The sequence below is a fragment of the Typopeltis vanoorti genome, chromosome 21 (assembly GCF_054136105.1).
Source record: "Typopeltis vanoorti isolate ZY-2024b chromosome 21, IOZ_Tvanoo_1.0, whole genome shotgun sequence".
Taxonomy (NCBI): domain Eukaryota; kingdom Metazoa; phylum Arthropoda; class Arachnida; order Uropygi; family Thelyphonidae; genus Typopeltis; species Typopeltis vanoorti.
The window spans coordinates 19938579-19959016 of record NC_143569.1 but is presented as its reverse complement, the minus strand read 5'-3'; the positions used below and the strand labels follow the sequence as shown (position 1 = coordinate 19959016).

The window sequence follows — 20438 nt, the reverse complement described above, 5'->3', positions numbered from 1 at the left end:
TTCTACCTTACATCAACTCTGTCTCTCCCAAATTGGCCAAGGTTCTTCGGAAGTACAACATACGGACTTTATTCACACCACTACAGAAATTCTGCTTCTTTACTGAGCAGACCTAAACCTAGACATAACAACCTCAAGTATCCCAGTGTCTACCAGATTTGGTGCAATTGTGATAAACCATACTTTGGCCAGACAGAGAAATCCATTGAGCTACGCATCGAAGAACATCAGAGAGACATAAGTTACGGGAGAATGAGAGCCAGTGCTCTGTCTAGCCATATTCCGTTTTCTGCAAATTCTAATGAAGAGAACCACACCGATCCAGTACTATGGGAAAAGTCTACTAATATTTTCCATTGTTATGATGAATTAGAGAGAAAGAAAGTAGAATCTAAAGAAATCATTCTCAATCATACATCTCAATAATAACCTAAGTTATAACCTATCTGACTGTCACTGCTATCCAATATTGACGTACACAAGATTGTGAGTGCACACGTACACCCAACAATGAAGTCAGAGAGAGAATGTTTTCAAATAAACAAATGTCAACACATTCATGTTGAAATGTGTACGCTAACGTTTATTGTGCTGTTTAGAGTTATTTCCTTTACGGTTCTTATTGGTTGTGTCTATTATTTTTTTGGATCTTTCTGTTAAAGACGAAACTAGTCTTTAACAGAAGTTGTGCCATTAAAATTGTTTTAGTTCTTATCTTGGTTTCCCAGTCATTTAATCCTAAAAAACATATATATATATATATATATATATATATATCATCATCATCAGGCATTGTCAATCCACTGCTGGATGAAGGCTTTTCCAAGATTACTAAAAACTCTCTGTCCATGGCTCTCCTTTTCCATGTCACTCCTGTAAATCTGATGATATCATCAATCCATCATGATTTAGGTCGGTGTCATGGCCGTTTTTCCTCTCATGGAATCCAATCCAGAACTTCTTTTGTCCATTGCTGATCTTGTTTTCGAGCAATATGCCCAGCGCATTGCCACTTGAGATGTTTCACTCTTCCTATGATGTCAGTGACTTTGGTTTGATTTCTTATCCATGTATTCCTTTTGTGATCCAATCTTGTGATACCAAGCATACTTCTTTCCATACTAAATTGTGTTGTTCTTAATTTTTTAATTTCCTTTGCATTCAGTGTCCATGTTTCACAGCCATATGTCAGTATAGGAAGAATACACTTAAAAACTTTTCTCTTCAGGCATAATGGTAGTTGGCTTTTGAATATTGATTGTAATTTTCCAAATGCTTTCCACCCAAGCATCGTGTGCCTTTTAATTTCATCCATGATATTTTGTTCCATTGATATCTGTTGTCCTAAGTATATGTAATAATCTACTTGTTTAATTTCCTCATTATTGATTTTTATTATTTCTGGTTGGAATGAAAACTTCAAGTTTCTGTGAGAAAAACCCCCAGCCACCTCTGTATGAGCCCAGATAACTTGCTTGAACTTGAAAAGCTTTTATAAAGATTTTTTGGATCTTAGATGTTATGCAGACCCTAAGTCTTTCCAACCAAAGAGCATCATCATTACTATCAAGCTACAGAGGCTATTAAAATATAAATTTAATTATTTTATTCAAATAATACAAAATGAGTATATTTTTTGAAAAATCTGTAGAGATTGAGAAAAATAGTTGCTGATATGGAGTTTTGTTTTCATGCTCAGCATAATTTAATTACTGAATGAGCTCAGCACTAGCTATACATACTTAAATTACTACATGACATTCCTTTTCAAACTCCCATAATTAATGTATGTGTAATTAAAATGACTGGCTAAATAAGCAATATATGAGTGAATAATGATATTTAGGTAAATTTATTACATACCAATTATACTCAACAGTACTGGCAAGAAGACAAGGCCATGCATTGTACCAAACACAATTATGCCCAGATACATACGGAAATAAAACACATGAAACACTGGAGACTTTGCAAAAGCCAAAATCAGGATGCCACAATCAGTTAATGTGATGCCAGAAAGAATCTAGTAAAATAATTAAAAGAATAATAAAGTGCAACAATGTTTAGTAAAATATTAGTATTTTCTGATTCACATTAGAAATCATTCAAAATAAATCAGAGAAATTATACAAATTTAATAAAATCACAAGACAAACACAAGCAACTTTGTTTATAAAATTCAAGGATAATTAATTATCTCCCCTCTATATACAGTTTTCACTTGAATTCCTAATTCAATGTTTCTGTCTTTTCAAAACTTCTAGAAGATTCACCATTTTGCTTGGTGGCCAATTTCTGCAGAAATAAACACTAAAAAAGTTGCAAATGAAAAGATTTTACATACAATGGATACAGAGCAGTCATCATTAGAATTTGTAATCATGTGTCCACAGTGGAAAATATAATAAGATTAAGATGTTTGTCAAGAGTAGGCAAGTCAAGTACCCCAAAGTCAAGTCACTAGAAAGTCAAGTACAGCACTTCATGCTGTACTTGACTTTGGGGTGTGCATGCCACAAATCATGACACTTGTAGATAAGCTCATACGTTGGTTATACATAGCTTTTAAATTTTCAGAAAATGACAACATATACAAGAATATTATTTATAAAAAACTTTCCTATATTTCGACAATGTTACATTTCCATCATCAGGGATCACAAAAAATAATGATACGTGCGTGCAGGCACTAATACTGAGCAAATGAGGCTGAATAAAGGCAACAGACCTATAGTCCTAAACAGTGCCTCCCACTAGGTGGCACTGTTTAGGACTTAAAAGCTGAATCATGACATGTGCTTCCATTATGAAACCAAAACTATGTAGATGGGGGAAAAACCTGTTTCAGGATATATTTGAACTGATAACTAAGGAAAATCTATATTTGGTTGTCTTGGCCATTGGGCTGATGTTCTTAAAATGTACACTTCTCAGATTTGAGGCAGTCTCATGCACCCAAATTTGTTGAGGTTGAGAAAGTTTTTTTAAAGCTGAGGCAGATTCGATGAATGGTCTTTAATACTTGTATTTGCTGAAGTGTAACAGAGTTGCCTTCTTCCAACATATCCTGTGGTGGGTATCCAAAGCAAGCTTGCTGACCTTTGGACAGCAAGTCCTGAGTGGTTGTATTGGTGGAACTGGATGTAGTCCTTTGTGTTTGGATATCTTGATATTGGTTGTCCTGCCTGTTTGGCCATAGTAGGACAGTTTACAACTGCAAGGGACCTGGTATACTCCTGGTAGGTCTAGGAGATGTGGCTGGTCTTTGGTAGGCAGATAAGAGAGGCCAATTTCTTATGGGGGTCTGTAACTGGTTGTAAGGTCATATAGGCCTGACTTCTGTTGCCTTTATTTAACTTCATTTGCTCAGAGTTAGTACCTGCATGGACATCATTGTTTTTTGTGATCCATGATGATGGCAATGTTGCCAAAATACAGGAAAGTATTAATTAAAGTTATAATTAATATTTTTGTATACATTGTCATTTCCTGAAAAATTAAAAGCTAAATCATGACATGTGCTTTCATTATGAAACCAAAACTATGTAGATGGGGAGAAAACCTGTTTCTGGATATATTTGAAACTGATAACTAAGGAAAATCTATATTTGGTTGGTATATTTAAACTAATTAATAATAAACAGTATCTGTATGTATTGGCAGCTTATTATTGGAATGAAAATAAACCTGTATAATAAAAAACATTCCCCCCCTACTCCAATTGAACATCATACTGCATAAATGCAAGTAACATTCTTTCCCTGGAGACATAGTTATATACAAGCCAAACAAAGTACAGCAGTTTTATTTATTCTTTTTTTATGACAGGATTGCCATTGTAAGTATGAGTGGTCATTAGTTATACTGTATTTAGTTGGTATATTTATTGGCGTTTTATTGTACCACTAAATACGGTGTAAACATGTTAAAGTTTTTTTATTTATTTATTTTTTATGACAGGATTGTCATTGTAAGTATGAGTGGTCATTAGTTGTATGTTGTAAGTCAAGGACCAACTGTATTTTATATTCCCCACTGATCACCCTTCTGGAAGATCAAAGCATATGGCAAATATGTATTATTATTATTTGTGACACCTCCAAGGAGTCTGAAGACTCATCACAGGAGGACACCCACTATACAACTGTCTCCACCACTACACTGAACCTCTACCAATCATCTCCATCAATGGCATCTATCACCCACCACCACAACTAGTATTTTTTGTCTGTAAATTGTGTGTGTTCCGAAGGGCCGATTTGTCTGTATGCAGGATGAAAAACCTGAGTTTCCGGGAAGGGAAAACCCTGCTACCATGTACATACCAGAATAATGACTGTTCATTATTAAAATCAGATATCCACTGATCCACAAGACTCATTGCAAGAGGTCAACCACCGTCACACACAAAGCTCACTCAATCCTAAAATCAAACTTATTTGCTTTTCAACACTCCCAAGCAATGCATTCCACTTACCTACAGTTCTCTATGAAAAAACCTGTTATTCTGGGTCACCACTCAGGCCTGTTTCAGCCTTTATTGAGTTTTCATCAGTTCAAATTAACATATCACAGGCCTCCTTCAGCTCAATATATAATGGTAATACATTCAGTAATCATCACCTCTTTTGCTTTTAATCTCAACTCTCTTTGAAGGAGCTTCTCCTGCTTTATTTAAATGAGGGAAAGTAATCCAACATAATGAAAAATTCAGGAAAGGAAGCTGAGAGTTCATGCATGAAAGAGACACTAGTATACAGATGAAAATATACAATTTTACTTTGGTTCCACTTAGAGCACAAAGAAAGTGCTATTGATACAAAGTTTGTTGAAATCAATTATTCTCTTGAAGGCTTCTTTCCAGAGTAGCATGATTACAGAAACGACTATACACTTTATTACACTTTGGGAGATATTGTTTCTGTTACTGTAGTTATTTACTCTCTTTTCCAGACTTCCCACAAATGACAGTTGGTAGCAGAAATGGCCTCTTGTAGGAATGATCACTTGGGAGATAGGAAAGATATGTCATGTAGAGTCAAATGAAATCTGGAGAGAATAATAATGGGTATAGAAATACTGATATTGTATGATGTTTCTTTATACAAGTGCAAAGAGTATCAGGAATAAAAGAGATGAATTAGTGGTGTAATAACCTCAGGTGGTCCAAAGATTATTGGGACTATGGAAATGTAATTGATGGAAGGTAATATACTTACAGGAATAGAAGCAGAAGGGTATAGCATATTTTGAGAGGTTAGTGGAAAGTGCAGTGGTGGGTCATCGTTTATGATAACTGATGAGTTGTGTTGTCTCGGAGTGGAGGATTTGGAGGAAATGGCACTAATGTTTTTAGAGCATATAGTATGAGGTGGATATTGGCAGGATAGGATATTTAGTGGGATGATGCTATAAGCCAGAGAACACAGAGGGCAGGAGATGTTTAGGAAGTTAAATTTAGCAAATGCAAAAATGATCATTCAGTTTTGCATTTGCCAAAAATGATCATTTAAAGGAGATTTTAACTACAGCAATATAAACTGGGAAGAAAAAATAGCATATAAGGGAATGGAATTTCTGAAATTCCCGAGAGAAAAAGGTCTTAGAAAGCATGAACATGAGATTCAAGAGTTTTGGATTTGAAGCTGAAATGTCATCCCTACCACTAGATTGAGAGAATGACCAAGTAATCTTGAATTGGGGGATGAACAGACATATAGAAATATCATGCAGAAAGGAATTCATGGGGAATTATAAAACAGAGAATTATAATAATCTATAAAATAGGATTCAGGCAGTTCAATGGATGGAAGAATTAGAAGATGGAGATATCACCAGTGTAAGAGAAAACTAGTGAAGAAACATTTATTAGCAATGGCAAGTATTGAAAAAGAGAACAAGATCTGGTGGTGTAAAATGGATGACTAATGATCAATGAGAACTGTGGATGAAAAAGATGTTATGGAAAAAGTATACAAAAAAAGTATAATGGGTGAAGAGCAGTTGCATGAGGAATATAAGACTCAAGTCCAGGAAGTGATTAGCATGGGCTAAGCTTGAATACAAGAAGAGATTAGTCCTAAGATCCAAGGAGTGGGAAGATAAATTACCATGGAAGATTGCAGTGTCATTAATCTTCCACAGTCATTTATCTTCCTACTCCTTGGATCTCAGGACTAATCACAAATTAATGACAATTAGGTGAAAATGGAAGAAAAGTGACTGATGGAGAAGTAGTGGAGTTGTTTAATGATCACTTTATTGGGTCTTTTATAGTGAAAAAGCAGGTTTAATTACTAAAGGGATGGGGAGGGTTCAAAGCTTAGAAGCGCATGAGGAGAACATGTTTTAAATATATAAAAGTAGTCTGGACATCAATAAGACAATGAGACTGGATGGGTTTTTGCCATCCAGTTCAACCAAGTAACTATGTTTTAAGAGAATGTGTTAAGAAAATGATATCTCCATTGACTTGTCTTGTCAATGAGCATCTGGCTATGGGAAAAATGTCTAAGAAGTGCAAAGTTAAATAGTGTCATTGCATAAGCGTGTTGGTAGAAAAGATGTGTCAAACTGTAGACTGGTTTGTACTTCTTCTATAGACATTAAGATTTTCGAGAAATTGGCGAGAGACCTTATACAGCATTGGGCAGACAAGGGCAATGTTATCTCTGTGTGTCAACATGGATTTGTTAAAGAATGTTCTTGTTTTAGTAATCTGATCACTTTAATAATAATAGATGCAAGAGTGGTTTGATGAGGAAAATGCATTTACTGTTTTTTTTATTTTACAAAGGTATTTGACAGGATGCCACATGATAAGCTGATACTGAAATTAGCATATTGATTTAGATATCAAGTTAGTGAACTGTATTGCTATCTGATAGATATTATTATCATGATCATCAGAGCACCATGGAGTCAAGAAACTCATTACTAGAGGTCTCACTCTCACACACCCATCTCATAATACCTTGACTTAAATGCATTCACTGTTTGCACTCACCACACTATTAAGCAATGCATTCCAATCATCTACCATTCTACATGCCAAAACTTATCTTCATCCCCTTGCTCATACCCTCCTTATAGAGTTTACAGAGATGGCTTCTTGTTCTCTCCCCCTGTCTCCAGCCATTCTATGAAAAATCTCATCTACATTAATGTCATTAATTAATCATTAATCTAGTAATTATCCCTTACCAACTGATATGTCTCAATCATGTTCCCCTTTCTCCTCCTATCCACTAGTCTTTGCAGTTTGGATTCTCTCAATCTATCCTCATACTCCACACCACTGACTAAAAGGCTAAGTCAATGGTCTCTGAACCTCTCAAACAACTCATCCTTTTGAAAACCAAGCAACCAATCGTGTGTGTGTGCACAGTAATACATATGCAGTCTGACCAAAGCCTTGTACAATTGAATACACATTCTTACTTCTACATCTAAATGTTCTCATCATCATTTCCATAATCTGTTGTGCTGTTCTCACAATTTTAGCAAATGTCCCCAAAATTTCAGGTCCCTATCCACCATCAGCAACCAAATCTTTAATTTCCTACACCTCCTCTAAGATATCCCCACCAATCTTATATTCTACATCCTATCTTTGCTCCCCAAATTTTAAACCTTACACTGGAACTGACATCCTCACATATTCACCTATTTATCCAGTTTATTCAAGTCTCCTGCAAAGCTACAACATTTGTTCTCTCCTCATGGCTCTCCCCAATTTGCATCATCTGCATACAACTGTACATCACCAGTCAAGCCCTTCCCAATATCATTTATGTAGAAATTAACAAGAATGCACTAAAACAGATCATTGGGGCACACCATTAGTGATTTTCCTCTTTTGGGGTATTGCTACCCATACACAACCTGCTGATACCTATCAGACAGCCAATCTTCAAACCAATGCACTAATCTACCAAATCAATCTGTTTCAGTTTAACTACCATCTTATCATGTGGAAATCTATCAAAGGCCTTTGCAAATCTAAATATGCTAATGTGGGTGTATATATGCATCCCCTTGTACAATGCATTTGTCACCTTGTTATAATAAATATAAATAAGCAGATTGCTAAAACATAATCTTCCTTCAGCAAACACATGCTGTCCATCAGAGAGAACTCTACTGCTGCTGTCAACTCAGTTCTGAATCCTGGTACTCACTAGCCTAACATCTTGACCATAACTTCAGACAAGCAGATTGGACTAAAATTTGAAGCCTTAGTCTTATCACTCTCTTTATGAAGCAGAACGATTTTGCCCTCTTTCAATTCCTTTGGAACTTGGGCCATTATAAGACTCATAATAAAAAGGCTTTGCAGTTTGCAGGATTAAAGCTGTTGTTAACTTTCTGGAACATTCCCTCAAGACACATGGTGATATATCAAGTTTCTCACTCAACATCAGCTCTCGAGTTCTGCATTATATTACATTCACAAAGATGGAATACTTTAATAAAGTGTTCATTTAACACTTCTGTTATATCCTCCTCAGTGGTTATCATATAGTAAAATGATAACCATATAAGGAGCTAAAAGAGATCCCATGAAAAAAAATTCATGGGATCTCTTTTAGCCCCTTGTATAAAAAAGTACCTAAGAATTACCACATTCAGTGACAGAAATGGAGAAGTGAAACAAGCCATGAAAAACATCCATGACTTAGAAGACTATACTTTCTGCATATCAGGCATATACAGTATAAACATATTTCTCCAAGGTGTAACTATCACCAATTCGCAATATGAAATGTAAAATGTATCAGTAGGTTATCATTAGGTGCATTTTCTGATTTTTTTTTAAAGGAAAGGGTGTTAGGAGTATATGGGAAAGTATTCAGTAATAAAATCAGAATCCTATTTCATACTAGGTTTCTTTACATGTCCGTCATTATCACTTATTTTAGAAAATATATTCCCATCCAGTAAAGAGACTACCAAGTTACTGCTTAATCAGATTAACTTTAGAAATTTCTACTGATTCCTTCTGCTCATTACTGAACTTATTCAAGGAGTATTGAAGGGTTGTCCTTTCCAGTGAAAGAAAGAAAGAACCATCGTTCATGATTCAAATTATCAGGCACGTATCCTTTTCTGCACTTCCACAACCTTTTTTGAGAGGAGAAATTGAAGCTATGTTACATTTTTACTGACAGTTTTATTAAGAGCACTAGACAGTTGTTTACAAAGGAGTGGTATCAAGGAAGCTGAATGACACAAGTGAGGTTCCACAGGGCTCGGTATTGAGACCTGTATTGTTTAACCTTTATATCAATAATAATGGACTGCAAGGATATTCAGTTGGTTGTAAATGATGATGCTGGGAAGGGTTATTAGTACCTAAATTTAGAGGACATATTACAAGGTGGTGAGGGTAACCCAGAGGACTGCTGCAATACTGAGAAGGACACTGACCAGCAGAGATAGAAAAGTTGTGGTTCCATTGTATAAAGTCCTGATCAGACTGCACATGGATTACTATTCTTAGATTTGATGAACGGGATTTGAAGGGGATAAATTAACCTTGAACAGGATGCAAAGGCAGATAACAAAAATGATATCAGGACTATCCATGCGGACATGCATAGAGATATGCATTATGGGAAGGGTGATAATGAGCGACCTGAGTGATCATTTAGCTCAGCGGTGGCTCTGCTCAGTGACAGGCTCCCCTACCAACAAACAGAACCGCTCATATTCAAGGGAAAAGCATCAGCCAAGGAAGCCTTAATACAGGCCACCCCAACAGATCCAAATCCCTGGATGCTAAAAAGCTCCCTAAAGCAAAAACCTTAAGAGAGCAAAAACTTTGCTCCCCAAGAATCAAATTACCAATCGGTTTCGACCCTTATTGGGATCTCATCAGTGGGGACCAGACCCAGAGGTGATACTAAAGTTGAAGTAATGCAAAAGTCATATTTTTATGTACGAGTTGCCAAAAGGTGTCACACTTTATTATTATTACATTACTCTGGATTAGAGAAAGTTGCTGGAAGTTTCTTCACTTGGTTATACTATAAATTAAAGATACCAAGAAAGTATATACAGTAAAACCCCTTTTTTACACTTTTCAGGGGACTGATAAAAAAGTGTAAATAGCAGGAAATGTAAAAAAACATTAAAAAGGCTAAAAGATGACTTACTGCTAGTATGTGAGTCTACATGCTAGATTACAAAATTTAATAACTGAAAATAAATGAATTTACAATTACTTACATTTATCTATTTAAAAAAATCTTTAATTGTAGATTTTTTTTATTTATTTATTATTTTTTTTTTTGACATAGCGCCAAATTGCTTTGCATTGGCCTGTTTTTTACTATCGTGTTCAAAGTGGACACGGAAAGTTCAAGATCTTTTGCTAAATGCACACGTGTTCCGGCATGCCAAGCTACACGTCGCAGAATTGGCATCTTTTCTTCTACCAAAATACATTTTCTGTCTTTTTTCTCCATGTTACTAACATGGACAATCCACCACCGCAACTTGAAAGCAACTTTCACACACTAAATTATGTAGCAGAAATTCTGCAATATCAATTCGTACTGTGATTGAAAAATCATGGTATTGCTCATCACTACATTACTGCTGCAAGCATGCAAGTCACCATGATGATGGAAACGAAACTACAGCCGAAAGCGTCTCCATCTGGGAACAGAAATGCACAGATTTCCACAGAAATCGATTTGAAAATCAGTATGGCCACCCATGAAAAAAATGCAAATCACAGGAAATAATGTCCACATCAAGTTGTTAATGGCAGGAAAACAATATATTGTAAGAATAGGCCTTAAGACGGGACCAATGGAAAATTGATGTAAATAGCAGGAAGACGTAAATTGCAGGAACATAAAAAAGGGTTTTACTGTACTTGGTTTAATCCTTTATCCAAGTGTAAGCAAACAAAGTTTGCACCTGAAGTATTTTCAGGACTGGAGATACTCATATAAGGAAGCTAAGACTTCACATCATTTGCCTTAGTCCTGAAAATACTTCAGGCGCAAACTTTGTTTGCTTACACTTGGATAAAGGATTAAACCAAGTATATAATTTCTTGGTATCTTTAATTTATTGTTGAGAGATAGTGTAGTTACAAGTATGACACTGGGGAGTTTTTTCATATGGTAGGACAAGGGGAAGGAGAGAGAATAAGGAGACAATCCTTGTAAGTTATGAATGGATTTAACCTCTTTACCCCTCAATGCTCAGCATCCAGGAATTGCTAATGCATTCCTGGATGCTGACAATGTCAAGTTCTTTCCTAATATCCTTGTTTTTAATATGATATTCCATTGATGCCATCTGTTCATGCCCCTAATCTTTCTCAGGACTCTCATATCTGCAGTCTCTAGCCTTTGGTCAAGTGTTTTACTACTGACCCAACTCTCAGATCCATAAGTTAAAATTTGCTTGAATACTATCTTCTATAGAGCTAATTTAGTTTTTTGGCTAATTTCTCTCTTATTCCATATACATTTATTCAGTTGACTTCCTACCATACCAGCTTCGTTGATTCTGTTGTCTACTTCCATATTTAATTTACCATCTTTACTAAAAATCGTGCCTAAGTAGCTGAAATGTTTTACTTGTTCTATAGGTTCTCCATTCATAATGCAGTTGATATTTTCAATGTTTCTGTCTATTTTCATCGTCTTTGTATTTTTAATGCTGACCTTCATACCATACCTATGACAACAGTTATTCACTTTAGTCAGGGAATCTTGTAGACTTGTAGCGGATTTATTTAGAAGTGTAACATCATCCGCATAAAGCAAAGAGCTGACGTTAACATCTCCAATTTTGATATCATGTTTAATACCACTTTCCTTCATAATGTGATCCATATAGATAATGAATAACAGTGGGGATAATGTACATCCTTGTCTGAAACCAGATTTAACATTAAACCACCTTTCTGTACTTACTTCAATTCTAACTGCTGACTTACAACTCAAATAAAGACAAAGTATTGCTTGATATAATGCCCCATTGACACCATATAACTGTAGTGTTTCAAATAACTTCTCTCTTGGCACCGTGTCATATGCCTTTTCCAGATCTACAAAACTTAAATACATATCTTTGTTATATTCCCATGATTTCTCAACTATCTGTTGTAAAGTGAAAATCTGATCCTGACAGCCTCTATTTAGCCGGAATCCAGCTTGTTCTAAACCAAGCTTATTTGCCAGGAACTTTTGATATGCTTTCTTCTTTTCTTTCACTGATTCTTTAACTTCCTGTGTCAACCATGGAGTTCTGATTTTTCTATTCTTACACACAACCTCACCACATTCCACAATCCTTCTCAACCGTTTCTCAAGTATACTTGCATATATCTTACCAGGAACACTCAGTAATGAAATACCTCTGTAATTCTCACATTCAGTTTTATTTCCCTTTTTAATGGGTACTATGAGAGCTCTATTCGATTCATCTGGAATTCATCCTTCTGTCCAGGCCTTCTGAACTATGCAGTGCTGCCACTGTAAAACTTTTATACCTCCATACTACTTGAGCATTTCTGGTAGAATATCATCTACTTCTCCTGCCTTTCCATATTTCAGGCTTTTGATGGCTTTTTCTACTTCAAATATGGATAGGTATTCCTGACTGCATGCCTGGTCAGTGTTTTTTTACCACTGTGCTATCATCACTGCTCGTTTCATTTAGCAATTTTTTGAAGTAATTACTCCATAACGCCAAGAAATCTTTTTCTTCTGTTTTCATGTCACCTTTATCATCTCTAATTCCTTTTACAGCACTCTTTCATTCATTTCTGAGCTTCTCCAACAACCACCTTCTTGATATTTATTTTCTGTGTTCTTACTAAAGTCCTCCCATGACTATTTGTTTAGCTAGGTTTACAGAGTGTTTAGCTTTCTTACATTTGTCTCTGTATTCTCTAAGAGCACAAGCTGACTTATTTGCCAGGAGCTTTTGATATGTGTTCTTCTTTTCTTTCACTACCTCTTTAACTTCCTGTGTTCACCATGGAGTTCTGATTTTTCCATCCTTACCGACAACCTCACAAGATGCCTCTCTGGCTGAATCAATCAGTGTTTTCTTCAGCGCTTGCCACTGAATCTCCAAGGTTTGATTCCTGTTCTCAAACTCTTTCATTTTTCTTCAATCATGTGTGTCTACACATGTTTTAGTCTACCATTCACATCTGAGAGCTGCTCAGCTTTTATTCATTTTAAAATTTTCTTACATGTTCTTCTATTCAATATGAAATTCAATTTTATTCAGCTCAAGACTAAATGGTGATCACCTCCAATTTCAAATCCTCTGTACACTCTAGTGTCCTGCACCAGGGAGAAAACATCACTATCAAAATAACATAGTCAATGAGACTTTTCTTATTCCTTGCCTCTTCTCTCCATGTGAATTTCTGCACATTTTTATGTTGGAACATTGTGTTAGTAATAAACAGTCCATTCCTGAGGGAAATCCAACAGGTATTTGACATTATTATTAGCTTTGCTCTTTTCTCCAAATTTTCCGAATATATTTTTGTATGTGTGACAATCATTTCCTACTCTGCTATTTAGATCCCCAACAGGGATCAATGTTTCCTTTTTCATTGTGCCAGTTGCTTTCTCTAAAGTCTCGAAAAATTCCTCTACTTATACTTTAGTAGAACCTTCTGTGGGACCATAGGCTCAATATGCATAACATGGATTTGTTAAGGGGTGCTCTTGCTTTAGTAATATGATTGCCTTTTATAATAAAGTGACAAGAGTAGTTGATGAGGGAACGGCATATACTGCCATTTTTTTTTTTTTTTTGATTTTGGAAAGGCGTTTGATAGGGTGCCACATGATAAGCTGATATTTAAGTTGCAGCACATGTGTTTAAATATCAGGTTAGTCAAATGGATTCAGGATTGGCTGACTGATAGGTATCAGAGAGTTGAGTATGGTGGGGCAATATCAAAGAAGCAGAAGGTTACAATTGGGGTTCCACAGGGCTCAGTACTGGGACCTGTATTGTTCAACTGTCATATCAATGATATTGCCAATGGTTTGCAAGGGGACATTCAGTTGTTTGAGGATGATGTGAAGGTGGGAAGGGTTATTAGTAATAGTGCAGATGTGGAAGCCCTGCAAGAGGATTTGAATAAACTAGACAGATGGGCAAATGAATGGGGGAGGGTGTCAGTTTAATGCAGCAAAATGAAAGGTCTTGAGGTATGGGAAACATTGATGGGAGGATGCATACCCTATTGGAGGAGCTGTACAGGAGGAGGTAGGGAAGACAAGAGATCTGGGGGTGATGATTGATAGAAAACTTAAATTCAGGGAGTATATTCAAAGGTAGTGAAGGTAACCCAGAGGATTGCTGCAATACTGAGAAGGATGCTGACCTGCAGAGATAAAAGAGTTATCATTCCATTGTATAAAACTCTGATCAGACCACACTTAGACTACTGTTCTTAGATTTGGTTTCCAGCATTTGAAGGGGATAAATTGACTGTGGAAAGGGTACAGAGGCAGATAACAAAGATGGTTTCAGGACTGTACAATATGAGTTATGAGGATTGACTGAGGGAATGTGGACTGCGGAGTTTGGTGGATAGAAGGAGGAGAGGTGATATGATCGAGACTTTTAAACTGTTGAGAGGCAGTTATAGGGTAGACATTGGAGAGTTCTTTCACTTTGTGGAACAGCAGGAAGGAGCGATGACAAGGGGTCATCCCTGGAAGTTATGAAAGGAGGCTGTGTGCAAGAGGGTGAGGAGTGGTTTCTTTGCATGGAGGGTAGTTGAACCTTGGAATGCATTGCCTGAGAGAGTGGTTGTAGCAGGGACGGTCAAAGGGTTCAAGAAGTGGTATGATAAACTTCGTGTTTCCTAAAAACAACCTCCCATGATGAGTCTTTTGACTCCATGGAGGCCTGGATAATAATAAGAATAAAAAGTCTCATTGTCCAGTTCCCCATTCTCATATTTGCCCACATCACTCTACTTGAGACTGCCTGCCATTCAAGAAGATTAGCCTCGTATTTAGTGTTGAATACTATGCCTAATCCTTGTTTTACTTTATTTTCATTGCCCCTGAATATAACATTTTGTATTTATTGCTCAGAAAGATCTCACCAGTTTTTGCCTTTTTTTGTTTTAGTCACCCCTATTATGTCAATCTGGTACTTATCCAATTCCTCAGCTAGCTCCATTTCTTTTCCATTCAGGCTTCTTATGTTGACAGTACCGATCTTGAACTCTGGTGATGTTGAGTTGGGGTGAGTTTTAGGATTTGTTTCAGTAGCTGACTTTTCGCTGTTTGTCCTGGTTCCATGATGAAAACAACGGTGGGGGGAGGGCCTTGTATAACTGGACGACGCCCCAGCTGGCATGAAATTCTGTCATGCTGTACCATCATTTTTTATTTTGGTTTAAGCCAATAAGAATACAATTTGATTGGCTAAATCCCAAATTGCCAGCCCAACCTCACTCATTCAGTATCCAGGCAGATACCTAACAGGGTGCACTACGAGAAGGTGAGGATTGGACATTAGGTCAGAAGCCCTGACTGGTTCTCCACATTCCTTTAAAGGATATGTGGAGGTCTCTCTCCTCTCTTATATAGCTTTGACCCTTAAGTACCCCTGTATTATATGTTTTAAGTGTTATTTCTGTTAGTTTCATTTGCAGGATGCAAACATAAATTACATTTTAGTATGTATGATGCTACAGATGACTGAATGGTGTTTTTTTTCCTTCTCCTCACAAAACTCTTAATAACAGGCTTAAAAAAAAGTCATCTATTTCTCTTTGGACTTTTAAGACTATGAGACATTAGGATCTTCATCTAACCGCATTACACATCCATGATGACATTAAAAATAGAGTGTTAATCAGAAATTTTCATCATTAGAAGTGTTACAATATGTATACATCACATTCGATAATGTTGTATCTATCTGTTAACTACCTCATGGAGATCTTTGAAAAGAAAGCCTTAAAACTTTGCCTTACATAGATCGACTGTTTGGCTATGCTTTGCTGATGATGTGTTCTCCATTTGGCCATGTGGCCTGGATTATCTGAAAGGTTTTTTTTTTTTTTTTAACACATCTACACAATCAACATCCCAAAATAAAATTTATTATTATTATTATTATTATTAAAAGAGATATCCAGGGAGTCAGGGACTCATCAAGGAAGGCCACATACTACACACAGAGAGCTATCATACTTGTTCTTGAATTTATTCACACTGCTTGCACACACACACACACACACACACACACACACACACACACACACACACACACACACACACACACACACACACACACACACACACAACATCCAATGGCAATCCATTTCAATCATGCACCCTCTATGACCGAAAAATCTAGATCATACCCCCCCTCTTCTTAGTGGCATTTATTCTCTGGTTCCAAGGATACCCTCTTGGCCTTTTCCCACTCTTCATAAAATAAAAAATTCCCCCCCCTCTTTCTTCTGTTTGCTAGTGTCTGCAGTCAATAAATTCTTGATCTATCTTCATAATCAGTATTCCACAATTCTGATATCACTTTTAACATTCCCCTTTGCACTCACACCACTGTATCAGAATCACAAGGGAAACCAGGAAACCAGACCTGGCACAATAAGGTTTTATCATGGCCTTGTAAAGAATCAAAATCACATCCTTATCTTTACATGTCTGAGTTCATTTCAGCATTGCAAGTATCTTATGATTTGTATTTGCAGTCTTTGCTACATGGTCCCTGACCTTCACAATTTCCTATCTACTAACACTCCAAGGTCCCTAGGCTGATCAGTTTCTTCTAGCATAATCCCCATGGATATCTGATCATGCCATAGTGCATGACTTTACATTTACTGACATCCATTTTCCCATGCCTACAATTTCAGTCTATTCAAATCATTCTGAAAATACTGCATATCAGCAACATTCCTGATTATGCTGCCTATCTTTGCATATGCAGCAAATACAACAAATAGCTGTATGTTGCTTCTCCAATCCTTCCCAATGTCATTAATGTACAGATTGAATCACAGTGGACCAAGGACTGATCCTTATGATATACTACTGGTTACCTTAAATCTCGAAGACTCACATCTCTCATATATCACTTTTCAACATAATCAGTCAGCCTCCCTCTTATCCATGCTAATATTTTGTAATCCAAACCCATATTCTCCAATTTATGCAACAGTCTTCCATGCAGTATTCTGTCAAAAGCCTTAGCAAAATCCAAAATTATCATGGTGAATCCATTCCCCTTGTCTAGCCCAATGGTAACATTATTATAAAATGTGAGCAAGCTGCTAATAAAAGCCCTTCCCTTAGTAAACTCATGCTGTTCATCGCAGAGTAGAGATTCTCTGACAACCCATTTATGAATGCAGGTCCTAACCAACTTTTCCAAAATCTTCACTGCCACTCCTGAGATACTGATTGGTCAATAGCTGGATACATTAGTCTTTGCACCACTCTTGTGCAATGGGATTACCATTGTAAGATCTGAAACGTGCGACCTCACTCTAAATGAGGCCACCTTTTCCAGAGTCTAAGAGAAGATATCCATTAAATGAGCATACTTATCATTTGGCACAATTTAACTATGTTTTAAAAGAAATAACAACTGGCAAATTAGAGTAAGAACTGTTTGTATTGTAGTTAGTGTGTTTATACTTTAATGTAACTGTAAGTCAACAAAAAGGGCTTACATGAGAGTAATTATCAGTGAATTTCTACACGTGAAAGCATGCCAATAATTCGGTAAGAAGGGGAAAAGGTCGCCCAATACTACAATAGCAGCATAAGTGTCCGTCTATAGCCTCTAAGAAAACATCAAGATGCATGCATTCCTGGAAATGGAAAGCCCTGTATGAGGATCGGTGAAGTCACCCAGTCGGGGACAAATTGGAAGGGCAAAAGGAGAGATCAAACTCGGAAAGGTGGCGCTCTTGGGAGCGTATAAAACCTGCAACACAGAAATGACCCCCCCCGTTTTGTTTGTTCCTGTATTCTCACCGTGTGCTTTGAGTGGTCATCGTGATTCAGTTCTTATCTTTAAGAGCTGATCTCTGAGAAATCCCAGTATGGCACCGCCACAGAGTATGTCAAATTTTGAATGCAGGCCGTCGATAAAGAATAGCATCGACGTAAATCCTTAGTAAAGAAACCGAGCACCCGATCCAGGGAGAGCACGTGATTCCCAGGTGGCAACAGAAACAAGGCAGCCAGAACTTCGTAAGAAGGAAGGATGGAAAAAATCCCGAAAGAACCTGAGATAGTGTAGATAAGTACTTTTACATATTCTAGCCCCTTAGAGAATTTGACTAACAGAAACGGAAGAAAGTGTATCTCAAATTTATGATAAGGATAAGCACGAAGAATTAATATACATGTGAATGACTCTATACCATTAGACTGAATTCTAAGAACTATTAACTTACTGGAGATTCTGTCGTTATCTACTCGAGGGAGATTAATAATATGCCAAATACCTAGCTGGCTCCTATTAAGCTGTAAACTAAATATTTGATAAGTTGAAGGAATAGTGTTGTAGAGATTAAGAAATCCATGTTTATCTAAGAATGAGAAAGTGAGAGTAAAAGTTTTAACCTAGCATTAATATCAATTTTGTCTTTGTATTGTAATTAATTATGAATTCATTAAATTTGTTTTACCTTCCATGCTTGCTTTTCTGACCATGTTGACTGACCTAGCTCCTTCATAAAAAATACGAACCTGGTGATCATATATGTGCATGGGGATATCCTAAGTAAGAAAGGAAAGGGGGCACGACTGCAAACAAAAAAGGAAAACCTACGGCTTCTGATTTCAAGCGAATTATATTAGTGGCATCTGATACCCTATAACAATCCTAAGGCTGAGTTTAACTCTGTCCTTAAAGCCCAGGCTGGCGCAGGAAATAAATTTGTCTGATCGAATGTGGATGACTTATAGAGATCAGGGAATAAGTATTTTCTGGGGGCCCAAAATTTAGAAACTGTCAAGTAAGCAGTAAGATCATATACTCAGTGTTAGGCAGACGATTTAGGGATATATAAGGGTTAAAGATAGCAGACAGAGGCCAACATATGAAATATGGTGAAGGAAAGAGTACTGACCACTAAATCAAATAGCATTATACAAAGGAGAGATAAAAACAGACATAACACCATGCATTCTTTCCACTCTTGCAGAATCTTCTCTGTTCTGAGACTCGAATTATATAGCCTAGTCAAAGGAATAGCCAGTTCAGCTGAACACTCTTTTAGCACCTGTGATGATATCCCATCAGTCCCTATTGCTGAATCCTAATTCAGTTTGTGCAACAGCTCTAATACCTCCTCCTCATACACCTGAGTTTCTTCAACCAGTGATGAGGTAGTAGTGAACTCAACGTTTCATAAACCAGGTTAATAGCTTTTAGCAAAACGGGCACTCATTAGTTGAACATCCTCATCTGCATCTATCAGCTTCATGCTATCTGCATTCAGAAGATTTATTCTTTCTGTTCATTCTTTCTTTTACTTGTAGTATGTCGATAGAATTCCTTGGAGGGGGGGGAGTATCTTTAGCTTGCAGTGCCAATTTCTTTTCATACTCAGACTTAGCTTTCTATACAACAGTTGTGACTCTTTTGGCCTGCTGATTATAATTTTCATAATGGTCATCATCCTTATGCACATGGTATTCCTTCTACATCATCCTTTTGTTACGAATCTCTTGCCTGATAAGATTACACACCATCTGACTCCTACCCTATTTATTCTTCAAACTCTCGGGACACACATTCTGATATTGCATCATTTAAGTATTTTTTAAATGCTTCCCATGCACTGTCGATATTCTTCCCATCCAACAACTGTTACCATTGCACTAAACTCAGCATACTCCTCAGTTGGTCATAATATCCTGTATTATAGTTCAGCACGTAACCTTTTCTGAATGGAACATTCATAAACCTAGCCACTTCCCAAGTGAGTACTGCATGATCAGTGTCACTAAACAGAGGCAGAATAGTTATGACTTTAACTGAAACATTCTCTGACACTATAATCAAATCTAATGCTCTTTGACCTCAAATTCCTTCTGTCACATGCTGCTTGAGGAAGTTGTCTCGCAACAGCTTAATAAATTTAGTTTCATTCTTATAATGAGATTTTACTGCTGCCCAGTCAGTGTTTGGATAATTAAAGTCCCCCATTATGATTACTCTTTTCACTCCCACTGTTTTTATTTCGTGATGCATTTCTTCATCATTAGCAACCAATCCACCAAGTCTGTATCAACATCCCACTATGTATTTGATCTTGTTAGATTCCACTTCATACCAGATGACTTCAAACTCACTGCCACATGAAAAACTATTATTAGTATTACAATCATAGGTCTCAACACTAACTGGAGTCAAGTCATCTGATAGCATTA

At 36.7% G+C, this 20438-nt stretch overlaps 1 protein-coding gene across 1 annotated transcript in view; it reads right to left on the bottom strand.

Annotated features, from left to right (window-relative positions):
• Positions 1 to 1855: 1855 nt before the first annotated feature.
• LOC150094662 (NPC intracellular cholesterol transporter 1-like) overlaps positions 1856 to 20438 on the bottom strand; it is a 559930-nt gene continuing 541347 nt past the window's right edge. The window contains exon 22 of the mRNA XM_090411614.1: positions 1856 to 2023. Coding sequence (XP_090267740.1) covers positions 1856 to 2023 — 168 coding nt within the window. The remainder of the gene's footprint in view (positions 2024 to 20438) is intronic.